At 41.8% G+C, this 25,525-nt stretch overlaps 1 protein-coding gene across 1 annotated transcript; it reads left to right on the top strand.

Moving 5' to 3' along the window:
• The first annotated feature begins 5,157 nt into the window (after positions 1 to 5,157).
• Positions 5,158 to 25,180, top strand: LOC149304052 (mitochondrial fission 1 protein-like). The gene is made up of 5 exons (XM_089479779.1): positions 5,158 to 5,262; positions 15,869 to 16,001; positions 19,583 to 19,659; positions 22,293 to 22,398; positions 24,023 to 25,180. The coding sequence occupies exons 1-5, from the start codon at positions 5,218 to 5,220 to the stop codon at positions 24,118 to 24,120; spliced, it is 459 nt and encodes a 152-aa protein (XP_089335905.1). The 5' UTR covers positions 5,158 to 5,217; the 3' UTR covers positions 24,121 to 25,180.
• The last annotated feature ends 345 nt before the right edge of the window (positions 25,181 to 25,525 follow it).

Raw genomic sequence — 25,525 nt, 5'->3', positions numbered from 1 at the left:
TTTGTCTAAACGGAAAGGTCTTTGCCTGTTGACAGAAGCACAGAAAGGAGAAGAGCCTGGCCTTCTGTGGGAGTGAGTTCCAAAACCTTGAAGTAGCCAGCAAGAAAGCCTTCATACATTCTCACCCAATATGATGGTGTTGAACCAAGAGAAAACCTTTCTCTGAAGATTACAAAACTCAAGCAGGCTTGTATAAGAAGATAGGGTCTTTCAGATAATTTAGATCCAAACTATATAGGACTTTATAAGTCATGACCTATATTTAACTTAAATAGAGAAGAGACAATGGTACAAAGGGGAAATGAGGATTCAAGAGAGAATATTAGTTTAGTTATGTAAATATGTCTATGTTTTTTTTAAAAAATGCTTAGGTGTATGTTTGAGGTTGTTGTATATTATGTTTTGTTCTGTTCATGTCTTTATGTTTGTATGCAATGTATACATAAATGTTCAATAAATATATATTTATTTTAAAAAATAACCTATATTTACCTTGATGGGTAGCTGGGAAGACTTCCATTGTGAGTCCTAGAAGAATAGGACAGACTGGTCTGGAGGGGCTGCTTCTGGTGAGGCAACTGGTGACAGTAAACAGGACTTGGGGACTTAGTGAAGGTGACTTTTGTGGGATCACTTAACATATGCGAGTGTAGTGGGAAGATCCCTCCAATGAGGATGTCTCCTTCTCTCTCAAAAGCTTCCATCTGGAGGGTGGGCAGCTGGCATTGATGCCCACTGATGATGTGCACTGGGATGAAAAACAAGACTCCGAGGAAGAAAGGCTTCATAGATCCACAAAGAAGTTTGCTCTGAATATCAAGATCTAGCCCAGGAAGTTTCTTTTCAAGAGCTTTCTGGGTTAACCTTGGTCTGGATTATATTGTTTTATAGTTTCAGAGAAGGAGATCTAAACTCAGATCATGCCACAAAGACACTCAGGCTTAAAGAAAGAATGGAAGATCTACCTTTCCACTTCTTGGTTGATGACAAAGGAAATGCAAAATGTAAGCTATAAGCAATGGCTCTCAAAGGTTTAGTAAGCAATGCCTCTCAACTGGTGGATCCAGAAAGATAAAGGAAAGGAGAGAAATCAGAAGGAACAGCTCCCTTGGCAAAAATCTAGAGGACAAACCAATGCAGAATGCCCCGACACTCTTTTTAACAGGCTTGCACAGAGAGAGCTCTCTAGTTCCCTGGAGTATTTCCACCAAGTGGAAAATTGAGGTGAGAGAAGTAGAGATAGATGAAATGATAGTAATGTGCCACAAAAGGAAGTGCCAAACTGCAAAGAGGCCCTAGGGACAGGACAACAAATGGTCCGATTTGCAAGGATGTTTCTGGTTTCTGCATTTGCAGCTAAGAGTACAAAATTACTTCTCCTACTCTAGTCCCTCAAACTTTCTTACTCACTAAGAAGTACTGGTTGCGTCTCCCTCGTTTGGAATTCCAAAATGCAATATATTCCAAAAACCAAAAGGTTTTTCATGGATGGCTGAGATAGTGACACCTTTGCTTTCAGATGGTCCAATGTACACAAACCTTGTTGCATGCACAGAATTATTAAAGCTATTGTATAAAATTACCTTCAGATTATGTGTATAAGGTGTATATTAAGCACAAATGAATTCTGTGTTTAGACTTGGAAATACAGGTACTCCAACATCTGAAAAACTACAAAATCCAAAACATTTATGTTCCAAGCATTCTGGATAAAGGAGACACATCCTGTACATATATTTTCTGAGTTGTGCTTGAGGCATATATGTGTGTGTTGGGTGGGAAGAGTAGATAATTTTTCAAAAATGAAAACCTTATAGATGATCTAACAAAGTTAGGGCACTCAACAATTATTGTTATTATGCAGCAGACTAAAGAGATGCTACATGACACCATAATTTTCTCATCCCAGTAGGATGCATGGAAGCACCCAAATTCTCCAGGTAAATTTCTCAGTGGTATAACTACATAAGTATTTTGCACCTCTTTAAAATCATAAACTTACTCTGGATTCTTGTGTAGAATTCAATATATTTTGCTTTATTTCCAACATGTCTCTAGATCTCATGTGAGTGGAGGAGGAAAACTAGGACACATATATGATGCTATGAATTCTTGGAGCCCATGTGTAATGTTCCTTCATTTCTACAGAACACATGTAGAAAAGTCCTAGCAAAAAATGTTAACAGATTAATGTAAGTCCTCACTTAAGATAAATAAGGACATGCACAGACATGCCAGATTTCATTATGAGGGATATGCATTTCCGCTCAGTTGTTAACATTTTCATGGGCAAAGTTTTGATCCAAAATGAAATGGCTGCAACTTTTTGCTGTCAACAGAGCAAATGGAAAGCTTCACCTGTTGGTTTTCCCCCTTTGCTCATAACTTTAAGTCACAGTTATCACAGCCAGAAAACTGAGCACCAATTCTTAATGCCCTTCTTCTTCGAAGATAAACTTCAGGTCATGAAACTTTGCCAGTTCCACCCTGACTGTCCCTGTTTATAGACTTATTCCCATTTGGTACATGCTATTATACCAATTCCTGCCCTCGGTGCCATTTGGCCTCATTAACCAAATAAGCAACACACTTCCCGGTGTTAGGTGTACACTCATCCCCAGGACGGACTGGTAAATGACGCAGCAAGGGAGCTGTTAAGATTATTTTTGTTCCAATTACCATCGAGAAAATAGCACATAAGTGCACGTAATTGAGGACAAGTTAGAACTTGCTGCCCCATTTAAGAAAGTACATGGGTGCCATCTCAGATCTCTGATTTCAGCCCACCAGAGAGATACGTTCCTGAGGAGGTTTGAAGGGCTGGGAGCTGTCTGGCTCAAATCCCATCGATCAGGTCACTTGAGGCGATAGCAAACTCAATGCTTCTTATCTGAAATAAGAACAGATAATTATACTACCTCTGTAAAGGCAACATGGTGTAGCACTTTGAACATTGGCTATAAATCTAGAGCAGGGTTCGAATCCCTGCTTGGCCATGGACCCCCCAGTTGAACTTAGAAAAGTCACGCTATCTCAGCCTCAGAGGAAGGCAACCTCCTCTGAATAAATCTTGCTAAGAAAACCTTGTGATAGGGTTGCATTATGGTCACTATAAATCATAAATGACTTGAAGGCACACAACAATCATATTATTTTTTTGGGGGGGGGGGAGAATCAAACTCAACTCAGTTTTTGAACTGCTTTGGTTCCCATCTCTTCTCACAAACAGCCCCTTCACACCACTGAATAATACTGTATAGCACTATGATTCTCCTTTAACTACCATGGCAATATCCTATGGAGTCCTGGGATTTGCAGTTTGGTGATGCACTATATCTCTCTGGCTGTGTATTCTAAATGATCCTCACTAAACTGCCAATCCCAGGATTTCACAGGATCTTGCCTTGAGAGTTGGTGTGTGGCGTTGTGTGCCTTTGTTTCCGAACTATGGCAGCCCTAAAGTTGTGGGGTTATCTTGGCACGATTCACTCAAAGGGGATTTGTCATTGCGGCTGAGACAGTGTGACTAGCCCAAGTGCAGGCAGTGGGTTTCCATGTCCAAGCATGGATTCAAACCCTGGTCTCCAGTGTCTGAGGCTGCTGCCTCACTGCAGAATAAATACAGTTTGACACCGCTTTAACTGCCATGGCTCCATTGTATGGAATTCTGGGATTTGTAGTCTGTTGTGGCACCAGAGTTTTGTGACTAGAAGGCTAAACAGCTCATGAGATTACAAATCCTAGTATTTCATCGCATGGAGCCATGGCAGTTAAAGTGGTATCAAACTGTATTAATTGTGCAGTGCAGATGCAACCAGTATTCTTAATCCAACACTGAAACCACTATGCCAGGCTGTCTTGTTCATATATAGCAGAGGTTAATATGGTATATTGTTTGTTTTAGCCTAACTGGATCTTTAAAAAGCAATGTAAGTCCTTATTCCGACTCTTTTGTTGTTGTTGTTATTGTGCCTTCATTTCTGACTTAGGGTGAGCCCATAAGTCATCACTTTAAATAGTGTAAAAGTTTAATAACGTATTACAGCGTTACAGTAATACAGTATGAATATTGTATTATGTTAATTACGTAATACAATCGTATAACACAATTATATGATGCAATCATATTAACATAATATTGTATTATATTAATTACATAATACAGTCATAGAATACAGTATTGATATTGGGTTAATACTGTATTAGTTTAATTCTATTTTAAAGGTCACTTTTTGTATGCGTTTTTAATTATACTGTGCTTTTAAATTGTAAATTGACACTCTGAGTCCCAAATAAAATATATATATATATATATATATATATATGATATAATAACAAATTAGATAAAATAATATGTGTATATATATTGTACTGTGCTTTTAAATTGTAAATTGATGCTTTGAGTCCCAAATAATATTATAATATATATATATAGTAATATTTTATAGCTATATATATATATATATATATATATGATAATAAATTAGATATAATAATATATTATAATAATATTATAATATTATTATTTGGGACTCCAAGCGTCAAATTACAATTTAAAAGCACAGTATAATTAAAAACATACAAAAGTGATAATTAAAACAGAATTAAACTATTACAATATTAATATAACACAATATTAATGTTGTATTATAATACAATTAATATTATATATGAGATATATAAAACTAATTATATATATAACAGTATAGTATATTATTATAATATATTATAATATTATAATATTATAGAATATTTATATATAGGTAGATGATTAATAATAATAATAATAATAATAATAGTGTTTTCTGTGGTGAAGCCACATTAGCCCCGCCCACTAGGGAAAAAAAGCGTTGCTCAGCTACAACTTATTTTTGGGCTTGCTGAGCCGCCGTACCATTGTCTGGCGAAGCGCCTGTGGGTGAGCACACCAATCCCTTGTCAGCAGTTGGTTTGCGATCGATTGGCTGAGTGGGACGCCCTTTTTGTCCCTCTCCTCCAATGATCAGAGAGAAGAGGAGGGAAGAAACCCGCCCCATAGCAACGCTGGTTAACAGGGAAAAACGACGGGCGCATGCGCACTTGTGTGAAATGAAGGCGTGACGTAGAAAGCGGGCATCGGTGTGTGGAGGAATCATGAGGGGGAGGTTACCATAGAGTTTCCGTTCTAGGACTTCCGTTTCCGGACAGCTGGCCCTTCTACTTCCGGGATTGGGCGAGATGGAGTCCGTGCTGAGCGAAGTTGTGGCGCTGGAGGACCTGCAGGTGAGTAAAGGGGCTTTGAGCGTCTTACCCCACAGCAGCCATGAAGCCTCCCGCTTCAGGAGCAGTCTACCTTGGATTCCCAGCTGCTGCTGTGGGTAAAGAAAGTAGTCGGGGCCAGGGCTGGCCAGTCGTCCTCCTTTTCCAGGACATGCCCTACATTTCAGCCTTCTGAGTTCCAAAACGTCCTCCATTTTGAGCATGACTCAGAAGTAACACCAAGCGTAGCTCCACAGTCGACAGTGGGCTCTGCTGCCTCGACCAGGGCCCTTGCTGGGCCTGGTTCCTCGGGTTCTTTTGGGGAGAGGACTCATGGAAGACGTTGGTCTCCTTCTTTCCTCTGGCTGCTTCCTCCCTCTTTGCAAACAAGCGCCTCCTTTGAACTGCCTCGCTTAAAGGTTTAATGAGGGCTGCAGCAGAATAATTGCTTGGTGTGAATGTGAGAATCTGCTGCCTCTAAAGGAAGCATAGTTGGCATGATGGGATCTATTCCAGGATGGGAGAGAAGATGAACATGGGATGATGTAGAATCTGCTGGCTCTAAAGGAAGCGATGGAAAGCCAGATCGTGTGGAAATAGTGATGGAGTCCATTCTGCTGAAACATGGCAGAGAAGAACAGGAGATATTTCTTGGTCTTTGGGACATGAATTTGAAATGGAGAAGCTGTGGCCCACTGGATGATGGGCTCTAGTTCCCATCCACCTTTGCCAGCCTGGCTGATAGAGAGGGATAATGGGAGTTGTTGTTCATCAGTACTCTGAGGGCAAGGGGCTTTTGAAGATGCCTTCGGACTCCAGCTCTCAGCAGCTCTAGCCAGCGCAGTCCTTGGTCTGAGGAATATTGGGAGCTGCAGTCCAACAGATTGTGGAGGGCTGTATAAATACTACGTACCTTTGTTATAAATGTATAGTGGACCCTTGTTATACGCTGGGGTTTGGTTCCACGATCCCCCGTGGATAACAAAATCCATGGATGCTCAAGTCCCATTAAATATAATAGCAGAGCAAAATGGTGTCCCTTATATAAAATTGAAAATCAAGGTCTGATACTTGGAATTTATACTTTTTTGAACATTTTCAAACCGTGGATGCTTGAATCAGTGTATAAAAAATCCATGTATAAGAAGGGCTGACTGTAGGTTACAATCTTAATATGTATTTAGGTAGCTTAGTTTAATTTAGTAACCATTATGAATCTTTATGGGTAGCACCTTTATGTGTATACTCTTCCCACCAACGAAAAGCTCTTGGATAGCTCCAAAATAGTTTGGCCTGGTTTTGCCCACCTCCTGTGTCCCATACCATCCAGCATTTCACAGATGAAAGCAGGGACATTTGTGGCCAAGCAATGTCAGAATGTGATCAGAATGACAGAAGTTCTTAATGAGGGAGCTCACACAAGCGAGGAGAGGCTTGCTTTTGCCTGAATTTGGAATTACAACATACTTATTTCATCTCTTATCAACGTAGAAGTCCTTTCTGCATGGATGGGCTTGCATGCCACCTATATGATTTTTGCCAGTTTGCCCTGTCTTGTCTTGTATGTGTATTGCAAAGTGGAGGTGGAGCTGGACAACATATAGGCAGTGAGGTACATTCCTGGGCTTTATTTCTCGTCTCTCCAGAACCTCTGATGCCCCTGTAATTCTTTTATTTTAGCACATTGTCCCACTTTCCATCACATCACACAACACTGGAAATGATTTTTCCAATCTCTTTCCACCTTTTCAGACCTGTAGGATCCCAGAGGGTTGTGAAAGTGTTGCATCATGGCATGCACTCAAAAATCCCCTTTATTTCAGCATTGCAAATAAGGCTTGGAAGAACAAACTGAACAAAAGGGCATCTCCCGCCTCCTACCAAACTTGACCAAATGAGGCAGTTCAAAGATATGGCTGTGTTAGTCTGGATCATTATGCAAACCGGTATAGTAGCACTGAGGTCCAAAACATACTGCAGAAATAATCCAGTTTGAGACTGCTTTAACTACTCTGGCTCAAATCTAGGAAATTCTGGGAACAGTAGTTTTGGGAGACATTTGCCCTTCTCTGTCAGAGAGCTCTGATGCCACAATAAAGTACAGTTCTCAGCATTCCCTAGCACTGAGACAGGGCAGTTAAAGTGGTCACAAACTAGATTATTTCTGCAGTGTGTTTTGGACCTGAGAGAAAGAGACTGGTAGCATAAGCTTTTTCTTGAAGACTTGCACATTTAAAGCTTGTGCACCAGCTGCACCCGTTCATTGACACGACAGATCTGGCCTCAGTGGGACATGCCTTGGTTACATCCCATTTGGGACTACTGTAATGGGCTCTATGTGGGGCTGCCTTTGAAGAGTGTTCGGAAACTTCGGCTGGTCCAAAGATCAGCAGCCAACCTGTTGAATGGGGCAGGTTACTGAGATCACACAATGCCCTTGTTGAAACAGCTCCATTGGCTGCCAGTTTGTTTCCGGGCACAATTAAGAGCACTGGTTATGACCTATAAAGCCTTATATAGCTCAGGTACATGCTATTTGGCAAACCATATCTCCCTGTATGAACCAGTCCAGACCCTGAGATCCTCCAAAGCGGCCCTTCTCAGTCCCACCACCATCACAAACACAGTTGGTGGGGACGCCAGAGAGGGCCTTCTCGGTGGCTGCCCCTAGACTCTGGAACTCCCTTCCCAGGGAGACCAAAATGGCTTCCTCCTTGTGTGCCTTCTGCAAGCAGGCTAAGATCTACCTGTTCAGACAGGCTATTAAAAAGGAATGCTTGTAAAGGAATGGCTTGGGGTGTTGTGTCATCTGAAAGTGTTTTATACATTTTTATTTTTTTAATTTATTTTATTCTTTTAGTAGCTATCTATTTTAACATTGTAATAATGTAATTCCTCTTTAATGCTCCTCTTTTCTATGTTTTTAATTGTATTGTTTTTTTTTAATATTGTGAAATCGCTCTGAGTCCCAGTTCTGGGAAAAGAGTGGGATACAAATAAACATAATAATAACAACAACAACCACAACAACAACATGCCTCATTTATGTAAAGGGATCTTGTAGCATCTTTGAGACTAACTCCATTCCTCTGGTGAAGTAGACATAGGAGTAAAATGTGCGCCAAATGAAGTGGCTTCCGGCTGCTTTGGAGGCTTACTGATTCAATGACTCATGCCTCTAATGTGGCCTGAAGCTGGTTGTTGAAAGTAGACTCATAAAGAATCACATGAGCAGCTTGTGATGAGATGGGTATATGTTATCATAGGAGGATGCATTTTCGTTGTGTGCCTTTAAGTAATTTCCACCTTATGGCAACAAAAAGACAAACAAATCGGTCCTGGAGCAGATCAAGCCAGAAATCTCCCTAGAAGCCAAGATGACAAAACTCAGGTTGTCATACTTTGGACACACATGAATCATTGGAAAAAAACCTGTAATGCTGGGAAAGGTAGAGGGAAGTAGAAAGAGAGGAAGGCCACATGCATGATGGATGGACTCTATTAAAGAGATCGCTTTGAGTATGAGTTTGCAGGAGCAGAACAGAGCAGTGGAGGCAGAGGGTCTTGGAGATGTCTCAGCAGGGTCGCTATGGGTCAAGATCAACTTGAGGGCAGTTATCAAAAGGTCAACCTAGCGCAGGGTTTTCTTGGCAAGATTTGTTCAGAAGAGGTTTGCCATTGCCTTCTGCTAAGGCTGAGAAAGTGTGACTTGCCCAAGGTCACCCAGTGGATTTCCATGGCTGAGCAGGGATTTGAACGCTGGTCTGGTTAGTCATGGTCCACGGCTGAGACTAATACACCGCTAGGGGGCACCAAATTATTGCTGATATCTAGCAATGAACAGGCTACAATCAGAGCATCATTGTCTTCCATTTAGTCTGTCCGTTCATCTTAGACCTTTCTTCTGTGAAATGCAGAGTGGGTTACATCCCATTAAGTATGATTAAGATTGCTGCCAGAGATTATTTTTCTAGAGTAGCACTGAAGTCTGGGTAGTTACTACTTTCTCTTCAACTTAACACCTTTTTGAAATCACTAAACATGGTCTTGGTTGTAAAAGTATAGTTTTGTTTGGATATGTCTATTGCATTTGCACTGGACTTTGAGGCTGTACAGACGGGCAGCTAAATTATGCCCTGGGATTATTGGATTATTTCTGCAGTGTGTTTTGGACTATAAGTTTGCTTTAGTGTTGCCAGTGAGCACCCTAATAAATAATAAAGGATATCCTCAGCTGCACCAGATTAAATGGATATAATGCATTCTGAAATGACTGAGATGTTGATGAGAAGACCCAAGTTACCAATGTGTTTTATTTTGATGTCTAAATTGTTCTTGGCAATCAGTACCAACAGAGGTCTGTTAAAATGCACCGGGCATGGAATAGGGAGTGGAACTAGGGTGAGAGGGAAGTCTTGCCTTGAATCCCAGTTTGGAGAAGATGAAATACAAATAAAACAGTCAATAAAACTAATAATGGGAGTTCAACTATTTCATTTGTCCTTTTAAAATGATCAGCTTTAATGGGAATCGTAACATGTTTAACTTGTGTTGTTGTTGTGTGGCTTCTAGCTGTTTCTCACTTATGGTCATCCTAAGGCTATCCTATCATGAGGGTTTCTGAGGCTGAGAGTATATGACTTGCCCAAGGTCACCCAGTGGTTGAGCAGGGATTTGAATCTTGGTCTCCAGAGTCATAGTTCATTGTTCAAACCATTGTTAAAAATAAATCTTGGCCTATGCATGTGGCAAAAGGATGTGGCTAAATTCTGAATTGGAAGAGTGGACATGACAGACTGTCTGGATGTGTGTGTGCTGTTCCTTGACATGCATTGTACTAGAAAGTCTCTAAGTAAGTGAGACAATGGAACCATTTGGTCCCACTATTTACATATTTTAATGCTTGCTCTATATTTGTTCTGTGTATGTGTGCAGTAGAAAACAATAATGTATAAAATGCCAACTGAGCAGTCATGTATTGAGAATGGAGTCTAGTCTGCCAAAGGTTAAGTCATAAAATAATGTTAGCTTTTAAGGTGCTGCAAAATGTTTTGCTGCAACAAACTAGCACATGTGATCTTTTGGAATTTGATACTGATGTATGCTTATGTGCCTTCAAGTCGCCTGTTGACCCTGTGAATTATTTTCTTAGGCAAGGAATACTCAGGTGGTCTTGCCAGTTCCTTCCTCTGAAATATAGTCTGCAGCATCTGGTCTTCATTGGTAGCTTCCAATTAAAAAAAAAACTTTTCATTCAGCCCATTTCTTGTTAAGCTAGATCTCTGCTTACACCAAACTTTGTTTTAATGCAAGGCACCACTCTGAAGGATGGCTATTCGCTTGCAGTGTGATGTGCTACAGGTTCATGTCCATTTCCTCCATTTTGTTTCCAGAACAGACCAGTCTGAAGTCATTACAGCTTTGAAAACTGATTATATGTGAGATAGAACAATGCAGAAAACTAGAGCTTGGAGAAAATATTCTTTTGGAATACAGTCTCCAGAAGCCCCCAGATTTTTTTTTTTTTGGGGGGGGGGCGGGTTAGTCTAAAATAAAAAATTTTCAAACTCTGGTTGGACTTCTGAGGTAGAACATTATAAATTATGCTAGAATTCATACATGAACAGGCTTTCTTATGGATCCAAGAACATATCCCATCTCTCCTTCCTACCACTGAGATACTTAATTGAGAATACAGTGAATGATCCGTACTTCTTCCTGTATGATTTCCAGTTACTTGAGCTCAGTGATCCTGTTTCTCATGTTCTGAATTTCAGTGTGCAGGAGAAAAAATTAAATTAAAACCAGAGATTTGAAATAGTTTGCTTAGCATTGAATTCAGTGATAAACACCATCCTGACCTAAATCAATCCCTCTTAGCATAGCCAGTTCAGAATTATGCCAAGCTATGAGGCTGCCAGGCAAACCTAAAACAGTCCCTGCTGATGCCATTAAGTGTTATATATTATGTACTAAGAAAGGTATTACACTTGAGCAGAAAAAAAAATGAAATGCACAGATATAGAATGGGTGACACCTGGCTTGGTAACAGTACATGCAGAAGGGTTCTAGGAGTCCAAGTAGACCACAAGTTAAACATGAATCAGTAGTATGATGCGGCAGCTAAAAAAATGCCTAGGTTATATCAATAGGAGTATAGTGTCTAGACTGAGGGAAGTAATGGTACCATTCTATTTTGTGTTGGTCAGGCCTCACCTTAATACTGTGTTCTGAGCACCACAATTCAAGAGGGATATTGACAAGCTGTCCAGAGGAGGGCAACCAAAATGGTGAAAGATCTGGAAGCCATGCCCTATGAGAAGCGACTTAGAAAGCTGGGTAGTTTAGCTTGTTTAGTTAGCAGAAGTTAGCTAAGTATATACATAGATCTCCTGGAGAGTCTTGCAAGTTGCAGCAAGAAATCTATTAAACCTTGCAAACTGTAGGAAGCTGTTGCTCTTCTGGCTGAGATGGAGAGTTGCATGCAGCCCTTTTTCTCCTGCTTGAAGATGACCCACAAGAACTGGGGATGTAGGGCCAAGCAGTAAGACCTGACAACCACAATCCCCCTTATTTGAAAGCCTCTATTTGCACCTTTAGGTGACTACCAAGCAGGTCCTGTAGCCTGCCTTTACTCCCACATGTCTCTGTTGCCTCCAGGTTGGCAACTGAGTGGATGGATGAGGCGCAGCTGCATGTGCATTAACCCCAGAAGAAAGCAAGATGCTCTTGAAGGGCTCTTCTTGGCTTCTCATCAGTATTTCCCAGATTTCAAGTAGCCATATTGCAACCAGGGTGTTGTTCAAGCAGACCTCTGTTTCCTTAAAACCCAGATGAAAAGGGCACCTAACGACAGGTGATGTCTCCTCCTCAAGCAACTGTTTTCAAACAAGCATGTTGTGTTTTTTCCCCAGGAAGCTTGTGAGACATCATACCTACCTGGACAGATTGGTGGCTTGTCTGGGTCTTCTCAGTAAACTTTAGAAGCATTCCATCTATCTCTCCTTTCCTCCTGACTGTTAAATGTCACCTAATTCTCATCCTGGTCCTGGAAACTCTGCCTTATGTTTTTAAAGAGTTCTCATCTGAGCTCTTGATTAAACGGGATGCACTTGGTGAGCCTTCTTGCACCCAACCACCCTCATTGGGTTTCGAAAGGTTTGTGGACATGCCAAATAACAAGTGTTTCTCTGATGTGGTCATAAAAAGCCCAGCTGCCTCAGGTAGCAATTGGTATGACCCGCCCGGTTCGCTCAGTTGACAGGAGACAAAAAGATCAGTGTTTGGTTTCCGACAATACAATTCCGGCTACAGAGGTCCTTGTTGTGCATTTATTTCTCTAATTCTTGCATAAGCCTTCATAAAGGATCCGGTCGGTAAGCCTGTTCCTGTTGGATCAATTCCTCATCTGGGAATGAAGTGTTCTCACAGAGCACTCAGTGCTTTAAAACAAAAGTTTGAGGTGAGGCTGAACTGAACAGCTGAGCTTTTTTTTTTTTAATGAAATATGTACATGTCATCTCTCTCCTCTCCACCTTTTTATTTTTAACTAAGGCATCGTTTCCTCTATTTCCAGTGTTCAAGGGTGAAGGTGGGCCAGAAAAGTTCCTTTTTTTGGTCTCTGGCTCTCCAATAACAGCCATTGGCCACACTGAGCAACGGATGCTGAAAGTCATTGGTCAAAACATAACTTTTCTGAGCTGTGGTGGGGATTCTTATGTATTCAGAGGGCACCATCCATGCACAGAAGGGATATTTGAGCTTTGTTGGATTGAGATGTGCCTGAAGGTGCCCTGTTCCTTAATTCTAGATGGGTGGGTTCTCTTCAGCTATTTTTATGTGTGAGTTGAGATGCTGGATTATAAGATTCTAGGGATGGGGGAATCATCCAAAGTAGATATCATGAACTTGATATCATGTCCATTCCTTCTGTAAAGCAGTGAAAGTGGCTAGTCACACTATAGTAATAAAGCAGTTTGATACCACCAATTGCTGTGGCTCAGTGCTGTAGAATTCTGGGATTTATAGCTTTGTCAGATAGTTAGTCTTCCCTATCAGGGAGCTCTGGTGCCCCACCAAACTACAAATCCCAGAATTTCATAGCAATTCAGCCATGGAAATTAAAGTGTCAACCTGGTTTATTTCTGTCATGTAGATTCAGCCTATATAATTTTCTTGTTCTCACCATTTTGTTCTCACAAGAACTCTGTTAGGTATATTAAACTGCCCACAGACTCCCATACATCTGTTAGTGAAATAAAATGTTCAACTAGTTGTACAAAATCAGTTTTTATCAAGCTGAAATGGCACAGATAAGTAGTGCAGAGAGTGAGTTAAGGTGACCGCATTATAGTTATACCTCAGCAAAAGAAAGCTAATCTGTTGATATAAGATATATCAAGTAGAACTGTCCCTAGATATGTGACCTTTAAAAAAATAGTATTATTTCAGGTGTGGTCATTTTTTTTGTTAAATATAAGGGAATCATGGGTTCTTTGCATTATTACACATTATCCAATAAAATAATTTGTACATCAGTGTGTTTGAATATAACAGTTATAACAAACATGCTAAATCTGGTAATATTTAGAGCACTGAAGAATTTTCCTGTTGTACTTTTTAAAAAACAAACAAACAAACCTGCCCCACCATCATCTTCTTCCACTTTCTATTATCTCCAGTTGCTAGTCTAGATGGGGATGGCTTGTAAAACAGAGACCATTTTGAAAAGACCTACTCTGTGTAGCCAGGAAATTTTAATATACTCTGTATGATGATCCCAGTCCCCCCCCCCCCCCCCCCGGTAGAGTTTTGGCATCTTTACCCAACAGAAATTCAGCAGACCAAAAGCTTGGCCTACTATGGCTCTCTAAGCAGAGAACAGTTCCCTCATCTGCTGCACGTGGCTGTTAAAAGGCGAAGTTCCGGGATGGCACCCTTCTTGTTTGGCAAACAGCCAGCAGGCTTCTGTTACCAGCTGGCAGTTATTGGGGAAATGGGAGGTGGGGTAAGAGTGCCAAGGAACTCTTGAATTGTTTTTCCAGCTTGGCTGATCTGGCTTTGTCCCCTGGACAACCTTATGAAGTAAGCATCCAAGCAAGGAAGCACTGACAAGCCATCAGAATCCTGGAAAAGTTCCTTTTTTTGTATCACAGCTCCCAGATTCCTCCTGTGAGCATGCCAATGGCCATGTTGCTGGTGAAATCTGAGCATTGTAGTCCAAAAATTTTGGTTCTTCTGAGCTGTGATGAAGTGTCTTTCTTCAGAACCGGAGCAAAGCTCTCCCCTAGTTGATTGGGAGAGGGAATGCTTTGCATGCAACACATCCTGGATGCATTGAAAGGGTTCTATAGTCCCTTATCATTGACCATGCTGGGTGGAACTGAAGGAAGCTGTAGGCCAAAACTTCAAAAAGACCAAAGGTTCCTGGGTTAGGTGAGCAAATAGTCTGGTCTGGTATAGAGCTTCCTGAATCTTGAGTTGAGTCTCTTGTAAGGGCCAACTAAGGGTCTCATTGTATAGTGGGGATGGACAAAATGTGTCCCTCCAAATGATAGGGTGCAGCTCTTATCTCTGACCAACTTAGCCAAGGATGAGGGATGGTTGGGGCTACAGTCCAACACCATCTTGAGAACCAAATGTTGCCCATCCCTGTGCCTTAAGTAGGTTGCTGTTGTGGAAGGTAGCTAGAAAATGCAACTCCCATAATCCAAGATCACTTACTGTGCCATCTAGGACTGGTGGGAGCTCAGTTTGACAAGATCTAGAGGGCCCCACCTGTACAGTTGTGGCAGCGTACTTCTGAGAAAAGGCTTTGTGAACAGTAAATAATAGCAATAAGATCACGTGCATCTTCCCTCTGTCTCGGATGACTAGCAGTTTGACCACATGCTGTTTAGATCCTGCATGGGTCACAAGTGGAAGACAGGCCATGGAACATAGCTGTCTTGTGCCAGGGGGAAGCGGTGAAGTGATATTTATGGCAACCACAACAGGTTTCTCATGGCCACTTTGTGCCATCTTTTCTTTCATTATCACTCCTCTGTGATTAGTTTTCTCTTCTTCTTCTTCTTTTTTGATCATCTGAGATCAGGAATGTCTCAGGCTGATCCTATGGACACATTACTTTGAAGTCCTTTGAAATCACTGAATGCAAGGACAGAGGACTTCAGGTCCTGGGCCAAATCAATTTTTAGGGAGTTTCTTCAATGACCACCTTCTGTTTTCCTGGTTTTTATACACTTATTTTGCTAAACGATTGAGATGTGTCTCTTAAGATTGGCTTACTGGTAGAAAGAGCTTAAAGCTAAAGTAAACTGATATATTTGGTTCCATCCTTTTGATTTTTACCAACACTGGAATGTAGCCTCTGAGAATTTATCTGAAGTCAGATGAGTCCCTCAGATAAAAAGAATTTATCCAAATATATCAGTTTACATATTGGGTAAAGAGGACTATTAATACTGGTTGATAATTCTTAAGAAAGCTCAACTGCTTTGGTAGTAATTTTGTCTGATTATTTTTGGGGAGTGAGACTAATCTCAAGGGTTTTGACCTCCTCCACCCAGAATCTGTGGTTGTAACCTCTTTTTTTTCCAATCCATCCCATTTTTTCTTTTTCATTCTGCAGAGATTTGAAAAGAAGTATAGCGCTGAGTTGAAAGCAGGCAGTGTCTCCAAAGGAACCAAGTTTGAGTATGCCTGGTGCCTGGTCCGTAGTAAATACAATGAAGACATCAAGAAAGGCATTGTACTCCTGGAAGGTGAGCTGTCAGATCAGCCAGTGTAGCATTGTGGTTGTCGCAGTGGTGGGCAACAGGGTTTTCCATATGTTGTTGGATTGCAACTCCCAACGTTCCTCACCATTGGCTGTGCTGGCTAGGGCTCATGGGAGTTAACAGTCCGACAATATTAAGAGGGCAGCACTTTGCCCATCCTGGATTAGAGTATTAGATTAAAATAGATTAGAAAGATTAGATTAGAATGAGTTCTGGTCTCTAATGTTTATTTTTAATTTTATGTCTGGATTATTTTAATATGGAATGATCAATCTAATCCTGTGTTTATGTGTTTAAACCTGTGTTTAAATGGTTTCATGTCTTTAGTTATATATTGTATTTTAATCTATGCTGTACTCCACCTCGAACCTTAAGAAGAGGCGGGTAAGAAACAACAAAAATGTGTTATTACTGAACCTTGAAACTCCCTGTGGGCATTTGAGCTAGTTGCTGTCTCTCTCTCAGCCTACCATCTTCACAGGGTTGTTGTGTGGACTCAGTGGGTTGGAGAAGAGCCATATACGCCATCCTGAGATTGTCTTTGAAGAGAGACAAGATGCCGTGTAATATACTTGTAATAAGTCTAGATTTCCTTTGTGAAGTAGTTGCCAGATAGGCCCCAAGTCACAGGGAAAGAGCTGTTTAAATGCCACCTCAAGAATAAATATCTGTTTTAAAAAATCAAGGTGGTTCTCAGTCAATAATAAACTCTATGTTGTGAACATGGCAGCGAGCTGAAAAAGAGAGGCTGAGAAACAACTGTTGAAGATGGGGAGTGAGTGACCCAGGTACAAGATAGCTTTTCTTATTAGTCTCTTAGGAAGCTTTGAGTCTGGAGGCTTAATTCCTTTGGCAGCCCTTGCCAACCTATTGCCCTCCAGAGGTCTTAGACTATGTAGGATGCGGCCTTCTGTTCAATCAGACGTCTGGTCCACCTATCCCAGTATAGTCAACTGTGACAAGGAGTGGGGCTTCCCTGGGTTTTTCACAGGATTTTTTCCTAGGCTAACCTGGAGATTTCATGGTGGCCTCCCATCCAAGTACTCTCTAGGCCTGATCTGCCAGAGACTTGGTATCCCTTGATGTTATTGGTCTCCTGTTGTTGTTGTTCAAGTCATTCTAACTTACGGCAACCCTAAGGTGAACCTATCATGGGTATTCTTGAAGATTTGTTCAGAGGAGGTTTGCCTTTGCCTTTATCTGAGGCTGAGAGAGTGTGACTTGCCCAAGGTCACCTTGTGGCTTTCCCTTGGTCTCCCACAACTCCCATCAACTCAGCTCCTATCAATGCATGCAGAGGGCATCTAGTAGGGAAATCTATCCTTGTAGTTATTGAGTTGCTACCTTGACATTGAAAAAAACCTCATAAGGACCTGTTTTAGAAAAAGAACCATATGGTTAAGGAAAATAACCTTTCTTGTGCACCCAATCTGCCACACATACTATTTTGTCTTGTTTCTACCAAATAAGACTTCCCCTGAGGTAAAACTAACATCCATTTTCCTACACAAGGGATTTTCCTTTTCACAATGCAACCAGTTTGGATTGTCATCTTTATAAAAAACACCAGACATTTGTTAGTGACTAGCTCCAAACAGTAGATGAAGGAAGGTATGAGTAGTAAAACAAGCCACTGTTTTCTCCCCAAAGGTGCAAATAAGACTCACAGAGCCTGAGACCTCATGCACTGTGACAGGGATGGGCAACTTTAACAGCCTTCTAGATCAGGGATGGGAGCCATGTGGCTCTGTAGGTGTTGTTGGACTGTAACTCCCAGCTTTCTTCACCACTGACTTTGCTGGCTAGAGCTACTAGAAACTGCACTTTAAAAGCATTTGAAGGACTTTTCAGTTTGTCCCCCTACTTTAGATGTTGTTAGACTGCAAACTCATCCCTCTCCAATTGATTATTTTGGCTGGGGCTGATGGAAGTTTCAGTCTAGCAATCTTTGGAGGACAACACCCCCCCCCCCCATTCCTGCCTTATTAAATTCCCCAGTTAATTACAAAATCAGCTATTTGCTTATTTGCCAAACCACATATTTGGCAAGCCAGATCCCTGTTGGGCTGAATCCAAAGGCTCATCTTAGTTGGCATCCTGTTTCCTGAAGGTTACCAGCCAGATGTTTCAGGAAAGCCTAGAAATCCAGGCACTGGTGCCACTGCACTGTCTCACTGTGCTTCCCTAGCTGCTGGAATTCACTGTTGCCATGTCTCTGAATGTGGAATATCAGACCAAGAAGCCCATCATTCACCATGACATTTGTTCTGTTCCTAGTCACAGCCATTTGCCATCATACTCATCGAAACTTAAGAGAGATAACTTTCTTTGTACTGCAGCTCCCAGATGGTCTTTCTGGCTGAGGGATTCTGGGAACTGTAGTCTAACCCACCGACCCACATTTCCTAATACTGGACTACTATCTGTTGGTCATGAATTTCATATAGCAATTATGGACTGCATAAAGGGGGACTTTTTTCTCTTTGTCCTAAATCTGTTCATTGGGTAACCTTGTGTAATACTCATGTGGCTGAGTATCCATGCTGTGCCTACTTTAATAAGTCTCTACATATTTCCTATCCCATCTTCTCACTGTTCCTTTACACCAGGGATGTTAAAAATAATATTTTTTTGGGGTCACGTTTTGTCCCTATCCAGGCCATTTTAGGCCAAGGAAAGGCCTTTTAAAAAAACAACCTGAAGTAAGCTGGAGGTGTCTTCTGGTCACTTCTTATTTTGAAAAAAGGCCACTCCTGGGCCTGAAATGGCTCAGAGGAGACTACAAATATGCCATAAATGCCTCCCATGTTCCCTAGAAGGCACTAGAGAGTTAGGGATAAAAACTTTCTATTTTATTTTTTGTGGTGAGAGGCCTCCCACAGTTGCCCAGCCCTGCTGTTCATAATCAACCAAAACTCATTGGGAATACTTCTGAATGGAGAAAACCATTCAGAGTTGTCTGCTTGAGGTGTCTGTGCTCTACTACTGGGTATACCCTATTGCTTGCTCTCCATCTCATTACAGTCTCTCCTCAATCAGGCTTGATCTCTTGATACAAAGAACTCTGTGCCTAATGGATGATGACTTCCCATAAATGATGCTCACTTTCTTTCTCAGCTTTGGCTTGCCAAAGTCCAAGTGCCAGGATGCCATTTGGAATTTGATTATCAAGTATCCAGTTAGTGTTGGTCTAGTTGCAAGTTCATATATGTGTGTGCTTCATGAATTAGGAGACAGAAGTAATGGACAATACTCAATGCCTGTGTTTCTCTTCCTTTTTCTTTATGCAAACATAGAGAGCTGACTTGTACTGAATCAGACCATTGGTCTATCTAGTTCAGTATTGTCAACCTTTAAGTGGCAGTAGACGCTTGCCAGAGTTTGAGGCAGAATCTTTTCTGAGCCCAACCTGGAGATCTCTGGTATTCCCAGTTGGCATCCCACCCAAATACCGATCAGACCCACTGCAACTTTTCTAAGTTTCTTTTGAGACTGTGTCCAGAATGAGATGATGTTCTTCGATTCTCTACATTATTATTTGAACACTTTCCCCCTTTCCATCTTAGATCTGTTGCCCAAAGGGACCAAAGAAGAGCAGCGTGACTACGTCTTCTATTTGGCAGTGGCCAATTACCGGCTGAAGGTGAGCTTTCTGGTATTCTGTCCTCCGCCCAGTTTCCCTGGCTTGCCAATATCTCGGATTGGGCACTGAACCAGCTTTATGTACATTCTTGCAAGATTGCCTTCTAAAGAACTTTACAGTTAAAACCTACAAAAACCATACACTCTTTTTTGGCATTTTAAGTGTCATTCTCTCTGGAGAGGAGAAGGTGAAGATCCTCCCACCCTTTCTTTTATCTCCTTTTCAAAGCACCACTTCTAAATGCTATATCCACATTTCCTTGCTGCCTCTCCCAGTTCTTCTCCCTTTATCTGTGATGTGACTTATGTTGTCCCAAGATTGCTGGGCGCTGATTCCTAGTTAAAACATTTAGATAACAAACTCTTACAGAAGGTAGCTTTTGTTGGCTTTTCCTCATCAATAGCTCTGGTGACTACCATCTGAGAAGGGAACTCTTGTTCTCAAAAGAGTTCAGCAGGTCAGCCAAGGTAGTGTTGTGTTAATGCTCCTCTCTCCCCCCCCCCCCCCCCAATCCTAAAACTAATAATCACCCAAGGGAGTTCAGGTTTGCTCTCAGCAGCTTTCTCCCACTGAATCTGAGGCTTGTAACAACTTGCAGGTTTTTGAAGATAGGAAACAGATGTGTTCTGTTGTGAATGCTGAAACGGATGTGTGTATGTAGGGGTTTGTGGAGGGAGATCCTAAGTCAATATGTGATTTGTAACCATTTTACTTCCTATGTACACATCCAGCCAGGTCTGTTCCTCCAGCAAGGTAAAAGTCTTTCACCTCTCATTACCCTTTATCTTTGGCAGCTAATCCTAACTTCATAAACCTTTTCAAAACCAGGGTAGTGCTTTTAGCCTATCAATCCTATCTGTGCACTTTATGGACTGCCAAGTGATGGACTCTTGGATTCTGGGGTGTGTGGAGGCAACAATTTAGATAAGGAGCTTGGGGAGGAGGGAGGAGCAGCAGCCCAAGACAGTGCTAATGGTGCAGTCTTGGGCATGTTTACTCGAAAGTCCCACTTTGATTTCAAGTGAGCAATTCTGGGGGTTTACAGCCTGAAGAGTGATCGTGCATAGGAAGGGCAACAAGCTAGCAATCTGTGCTGCCTGCATATGTTTTTGTTTGGTGCAGCAAGTAAACGGGAAGGAAGGGGGGAAATCCAGTTTTCAGTCCTGCCTAGCTGAAAACATATGGGATGTATTTCAGATCTGCTGGAGGAGTCTTCCTCTGTGTCCTATCAGTAAAGCAGTATGCTGTGTAGAACATAAGAGATGGTCTTCTCTGATGTATCACCCAAATTACAGAACATTCTGTTCTTGGAGGTCTGATGGGCACCAACTTTACTGCTATGTGGGTGCCAAGCAAAAACATAGATGTTCTTGAAAGCCTTTGGGGGCTGATTGGTTTTACAAAAGCCCTCCTGTGCACTTGGTTTTAATCCATTTAAAACTATTTTAACACTTTTAATATGTCTTTTGATTTGTTAATTGTTAGAATTATTTTAGCATTTTGTAGTGTTTTAAATTGGTTAGATTGTTTTTATTGTACAGTGCCCTGAGATCTCCATATAAAAGGCAGGATGTAAATATTTAAATAAATTAAATAAGAGTGACCATAAACAAATAACTATCCTTCAATGCGTAACAACTGTCTTTACAGAAAACCAGCCATTTCCCAACTATTCTTAGAGAGTGTTCTTATTCTTCTACATAGCTCAGGTTCCTGTCTTAAGGAAGAAGAGGGAATGGGCCTGCTTTGTGTGTTCATAACCATATATCAGGGGGAGACACATTTGACCTGGGCTTACATATCAGAAGACTGCCACTAATTCCCTAGAAAGATACCTCTGCTCATGGAATCCCTCATACCAAAGGTCCATGTATCATGAGGGTGGGAAACATCATTCAGCCCAAAGGTTTCAGAGATGTTTTGTGAAGTATTCCAGTGGTGGTGGGTGGTGCTAAAAGAAAAAGAGTAAGGTTTAAAAAAGCAGAAGCATATTTTACCTTACAACCTTTCCTGCAACTAACTGAGTCTTAAGGGAAATATTTCAACCTTTTGGAATTGTGTAAAACTTATGTAGCAAAGCTGGGAATTCCAAAATGATGGCAGTGCAGGGAAGAAAGTGTGGCCTTCTGGGGAACCCCACCCCAGGAAGGTCAGCATCGGAGTCAGAGTCTCCCCACCTGTGTCCTAACAGCTAATTTTGAGCTCATTGTTCTGCCTTGTTAAACTCTTGGATGAATCCATCACATCTAACATAACCCCATGATGTGGTTTTGAAAGATTTCAGTGATCACATTGTAGACTAAGTTGCACATTGTCCAGTCTGCTTCTACAGTTATTCAGCTTCATTGAGTGATCCAAAGTGTATATGAATGTTGTGCTTGAAAAAATAATTCCTAATTCTTTCCCCCATTGTTCTGGGGACACCCCAAGGCTCCATTGTACTCCCTTCGACCTCACTCTTGCCAGACAAACCTCTATCGCCTCCCCACTTACTTTCCTTTTGGGAGCTGGGAAACTCTCACTTGTTCCTACCTTTCTCTCTGAACGAGTTGCTTCCATCTCAGATGGACAAATAAAACTGTGCCTGACCTAACTGCAGAGACGAGTGCATTTCTTTCCTCTGTTTTTAACAGGAATATGAGAAAGCGTTGAAGTACATCCGGGGTCTGCTGAAGACAGAGCCGGGTAACACACAGGCCTTGGAGTTGGAGAAGCTTATCAACAAGGCCATGCAGAAAGGTTAGAAGGCAGAAGTGGGGATGAGAGAGAGAGCTTAGTCCCCTTTTCATCCACCTTCAAGGTCCAGTTCAGACATCATGATCTTAGTCCAACAAGCAATGGTTATGGCACTCCTTATAAGCTACAGTTTGATCCTGGTTAATAGGGCTTGTCCTCAAAACAGCTTTCCAGGGTAGATTTCATGGCACATCATGGCTTAACAGAGGGAGCTAAATTACATTTGGTTCAAAGGAAATTCTGCCCATTCTTGGTCCAGCAAACCAGGGTTTGGGCTGGAATTGTTATTTTTACACCTAACCATAAAGGATCAGACAGTAGGCAGTAATAAAACAGCCATCTGTCAGTGGCTGGTAGTATCAAGTCTTGTGTGGGTATTTGTGTGCCTTCAGGTTGCCTGTCATTTTGATCTCATGCATTTCATAGGATTTTCTTAGGCAAGCAGTACGCAGGGGTGGTTTACCATTGCCTTCCTCTGAAATACAGTCTCCAGCACCTGGTCCCTGATCCAAGCCTAATGTTAATTAACCAGGCCTAATGTTAATTAGGTTCCACAATATCTCTCAGTGTTCCCAGCAAGGCTAGGAAGGGGTCTAAAATCTCAGTAGGGCAGGGTATGGAATGGGTAGCCCTCCAGATAATGTTGAATTTCAACTCCCATCAGCCTTTGTCAAGAGTGAAGAATCTTGGGAGTTGTCCCAGCCCAACATCTCAAGGTGCACATGCCCCCTGTTCCCTTTTTGTAGGATGATAAAGGCATTGCAGGGGCCATTTTGAATGAGCAAAGGCTGGTCCAAGATTTTGATACAATGTTTAGTGTATTCTGTGCCCAGGAGGTAGCAGTTGCTTCTGTGAGGGCTTCCACTTATCCCCCACCTCTGCCACCAATGTCAGGCTCTCCTCCTGTCCCACTGCTATGGCATCAAAAGTAGGGACCTTTTAGATGTCCTCATGGTTTTTGTGTGAGACTTTATTCACCTAATCTCCCCACTGGACACCAATATCTTTGAATAACTGCTGCCACCATGGACACGGCAGTGTTTGAAACCAAGCTTTCCAATATTCCTTATGTTGCATTCTCAAAGACACAATGTATAAAAAACCTGAATTATTTAACAGAAATTTAACATAACATCAAAGACTACTTATTTTATACATCTGAAAACTGACTGACTCTATCCCCAGCTCACATTGCTCTCTCATACCCCAACTACTCTAACCCTCCTAATATCTCTAACTCCTCTTCTTAACTGTGATACACAACACCTTCAAAAAGCAAAACAAAAACTTAGACTTTCGGCCAATCACCAGTCACTCCCAACTTTCCATTCTCCCACTCCTTCCAACAAATCCTTATCTTAAGATAAGCACCTTATCCTTATCTTATACATGGCATACATAACTGTTCACCTTAATTTAATAAATGCAACATTTTCTACATAAGGCCAGAACATCACAGCTTCGCCTTCACTCACATGGGTGGTGGAGGAGGAGAGATGGTCAGCATGGCAGCTGGGTCCCAGGGTTTCATCCATTCCCCTTCTCCCAGGCCACAGTCCAAAGATCCCTTGAGCCTATCAATCCCTAACTAGCGATCAATGGTGATGATTTCTTGTTCTCTCCACAGATGGCTTGGTTGGCATGGCGATTGTCGGTGGTGTGGCCCTGGGTGCAGCCGGCCTGGCCGGCCTAATTGGCTTGGCCATCTCGAAAGCGAAACCGTAACAAGCTTTGGAGAAGCTTGAAGGGTGATTAAAAATGCTCACTCAAAACATGCTAACTTGACTGATTCCTGGACTCCTGTTCTCCTCATGACTGATTGGCTGCCACACTCAAGTGGTCAAGATGGCAGATCAGCTCTATAGCCCAGTAGAAGACTGACCAGTAGCAATATGGGTGTTTGTATGTGTGTGGTGTTGGTGGTGGAGTTGGGGTTGCCTTTAGGTCTTAGAACCTGAGTCTCCTACCTAGTAACCCAAATGTTTGGCCCGCAACCTATCCTTTGCCACTTGGACATGGGCACAAAAAGGCACATGGTTTCTCCTTTTCCTCCATTACCTTCACTTGCCCTTTTTTGTTTTTCTCACTTGAGACTAAGGCTGCCAAACTGTTGGGAAGTGGATGCATTTGGAGAAGACTAAAATAAGACAGGTCTTTTCAAAGAAGCCCTGGTCTGTAGAGTGGGGCTTGAAGGGCCTTGAGAAAGCCAAGTCCCTGTCCTCCATTTCCTCATTTGTGATCTTTCCTTTTCTGACAAATACTCTCTCTCACAAGCACAGATGTGCCTCCTCTCTCATGCCCTCTGCCTCAGCTAACCTCCACATGCCGGGGGGAAAGCATGTATTACACCAATGTTTGTATACCTTCACAACCCACTTGGAACTTAACATTGTCCCTTGGTCCCTTAGAGTCTTCCTCCTTGTAACTTGCTATGCATACTTTACTTCAGCCGTTCCACCCACTTTTAAAAAAATTTGGTGGAGCTGGAAGACCGAGAGGGATGCCGACACAAGGATGAGTTGCATCTGCCTTGTCTTAACAATGGATGTGTAAGGAGGACAGAGGGAGGACCAGAAGCTGAAGATGCCTTATATTGTATTTCATCTGCTTCTGAGTTGATGTCACAGTGTTGTGACGGACGTTCACAGTATTGGAAGCATCACTTTCCTCCTCCTCGGCTAATTTAATTTCTTTGCTCCTCTAACAGGTGCTTTAATATCTTTCTTCTAGCCTCTTGCTGGTGTGAGGCAGGAATGTGAATAAATATTATAGATGTACCTGGGAATGGCTTTGATAATCTTGATTTCTACTATTTAGGATTTGATGGTACAACCCCAATCTTCTAAATGGTTGCAGTCAGTCATCTTGTTTTTGTTGTCAGCTCCAGGTAATGATTTTACCCCTGAGTATTTGCCAGGATCTTCCTCCAGGTATAAACACCTGATAGCTTTCCTTGAACTCTGGATCCTTGGCAGCAATTTGCTCTTTAATTGCTATAAGATAGCTCCTGCCAAGTGTGGCAGATAACCAAAACTGATCTTCAAGAATGGAAAGATGGCTGGTTTCGCAAGGCGGGGGTGGTGCTGGTAACTGTCGAGACTGGAATATGTTAGTTACTATGGGCAAAAAC

This window comes from Sceloporus occidentalis, unplaced genomic scaffold (genome assembly GCF_023333645.1).
Source record: "Sceloporus occidentalis isolate IW3139 unplaced genomic scaffold, rSceOcc1.0.p SCAF_14, whole genome shotgun sequence".
Classification (NCBI taxonomy): domain Eukaryota; kingdom Metazoa; phylum Chordata; class Lepidosauria; order Squamata; family Phrynosomatidae; genus Sceloporus; species Sceloporus occidentalis.
The sequence above is the reverse complement of the archived record's forward strand: the minus strand, read 5'-3'. Positions and strand labels throughout refer to the sequence as shown.

Bases quoted from the DNA above. Each gene is read 5' to 3' on its own strand.
- LOC149304052 (XM_089479779.1), top strand. From the start codon at position 5,218: ATGGAGTCCGTGCTGAGCGAAGTTGTGGCGCTGGAGGACCTGCAG. The intron at 5,263-15,868 runs GTGAGTAAAGGG...TTCATTCTGCAG, and splicing joins TGGCGCTGGAGGACCTGCAG to AGATTTGAAAAGAAGTATAG. The intron at 16,002-19,582 runs GTGAGCTGTCAG...TTTCCATCTTAG, and splicing joins AGGCATTGTACTCCTGGAAG to ATCTGTTGCCCAAAGGGACC.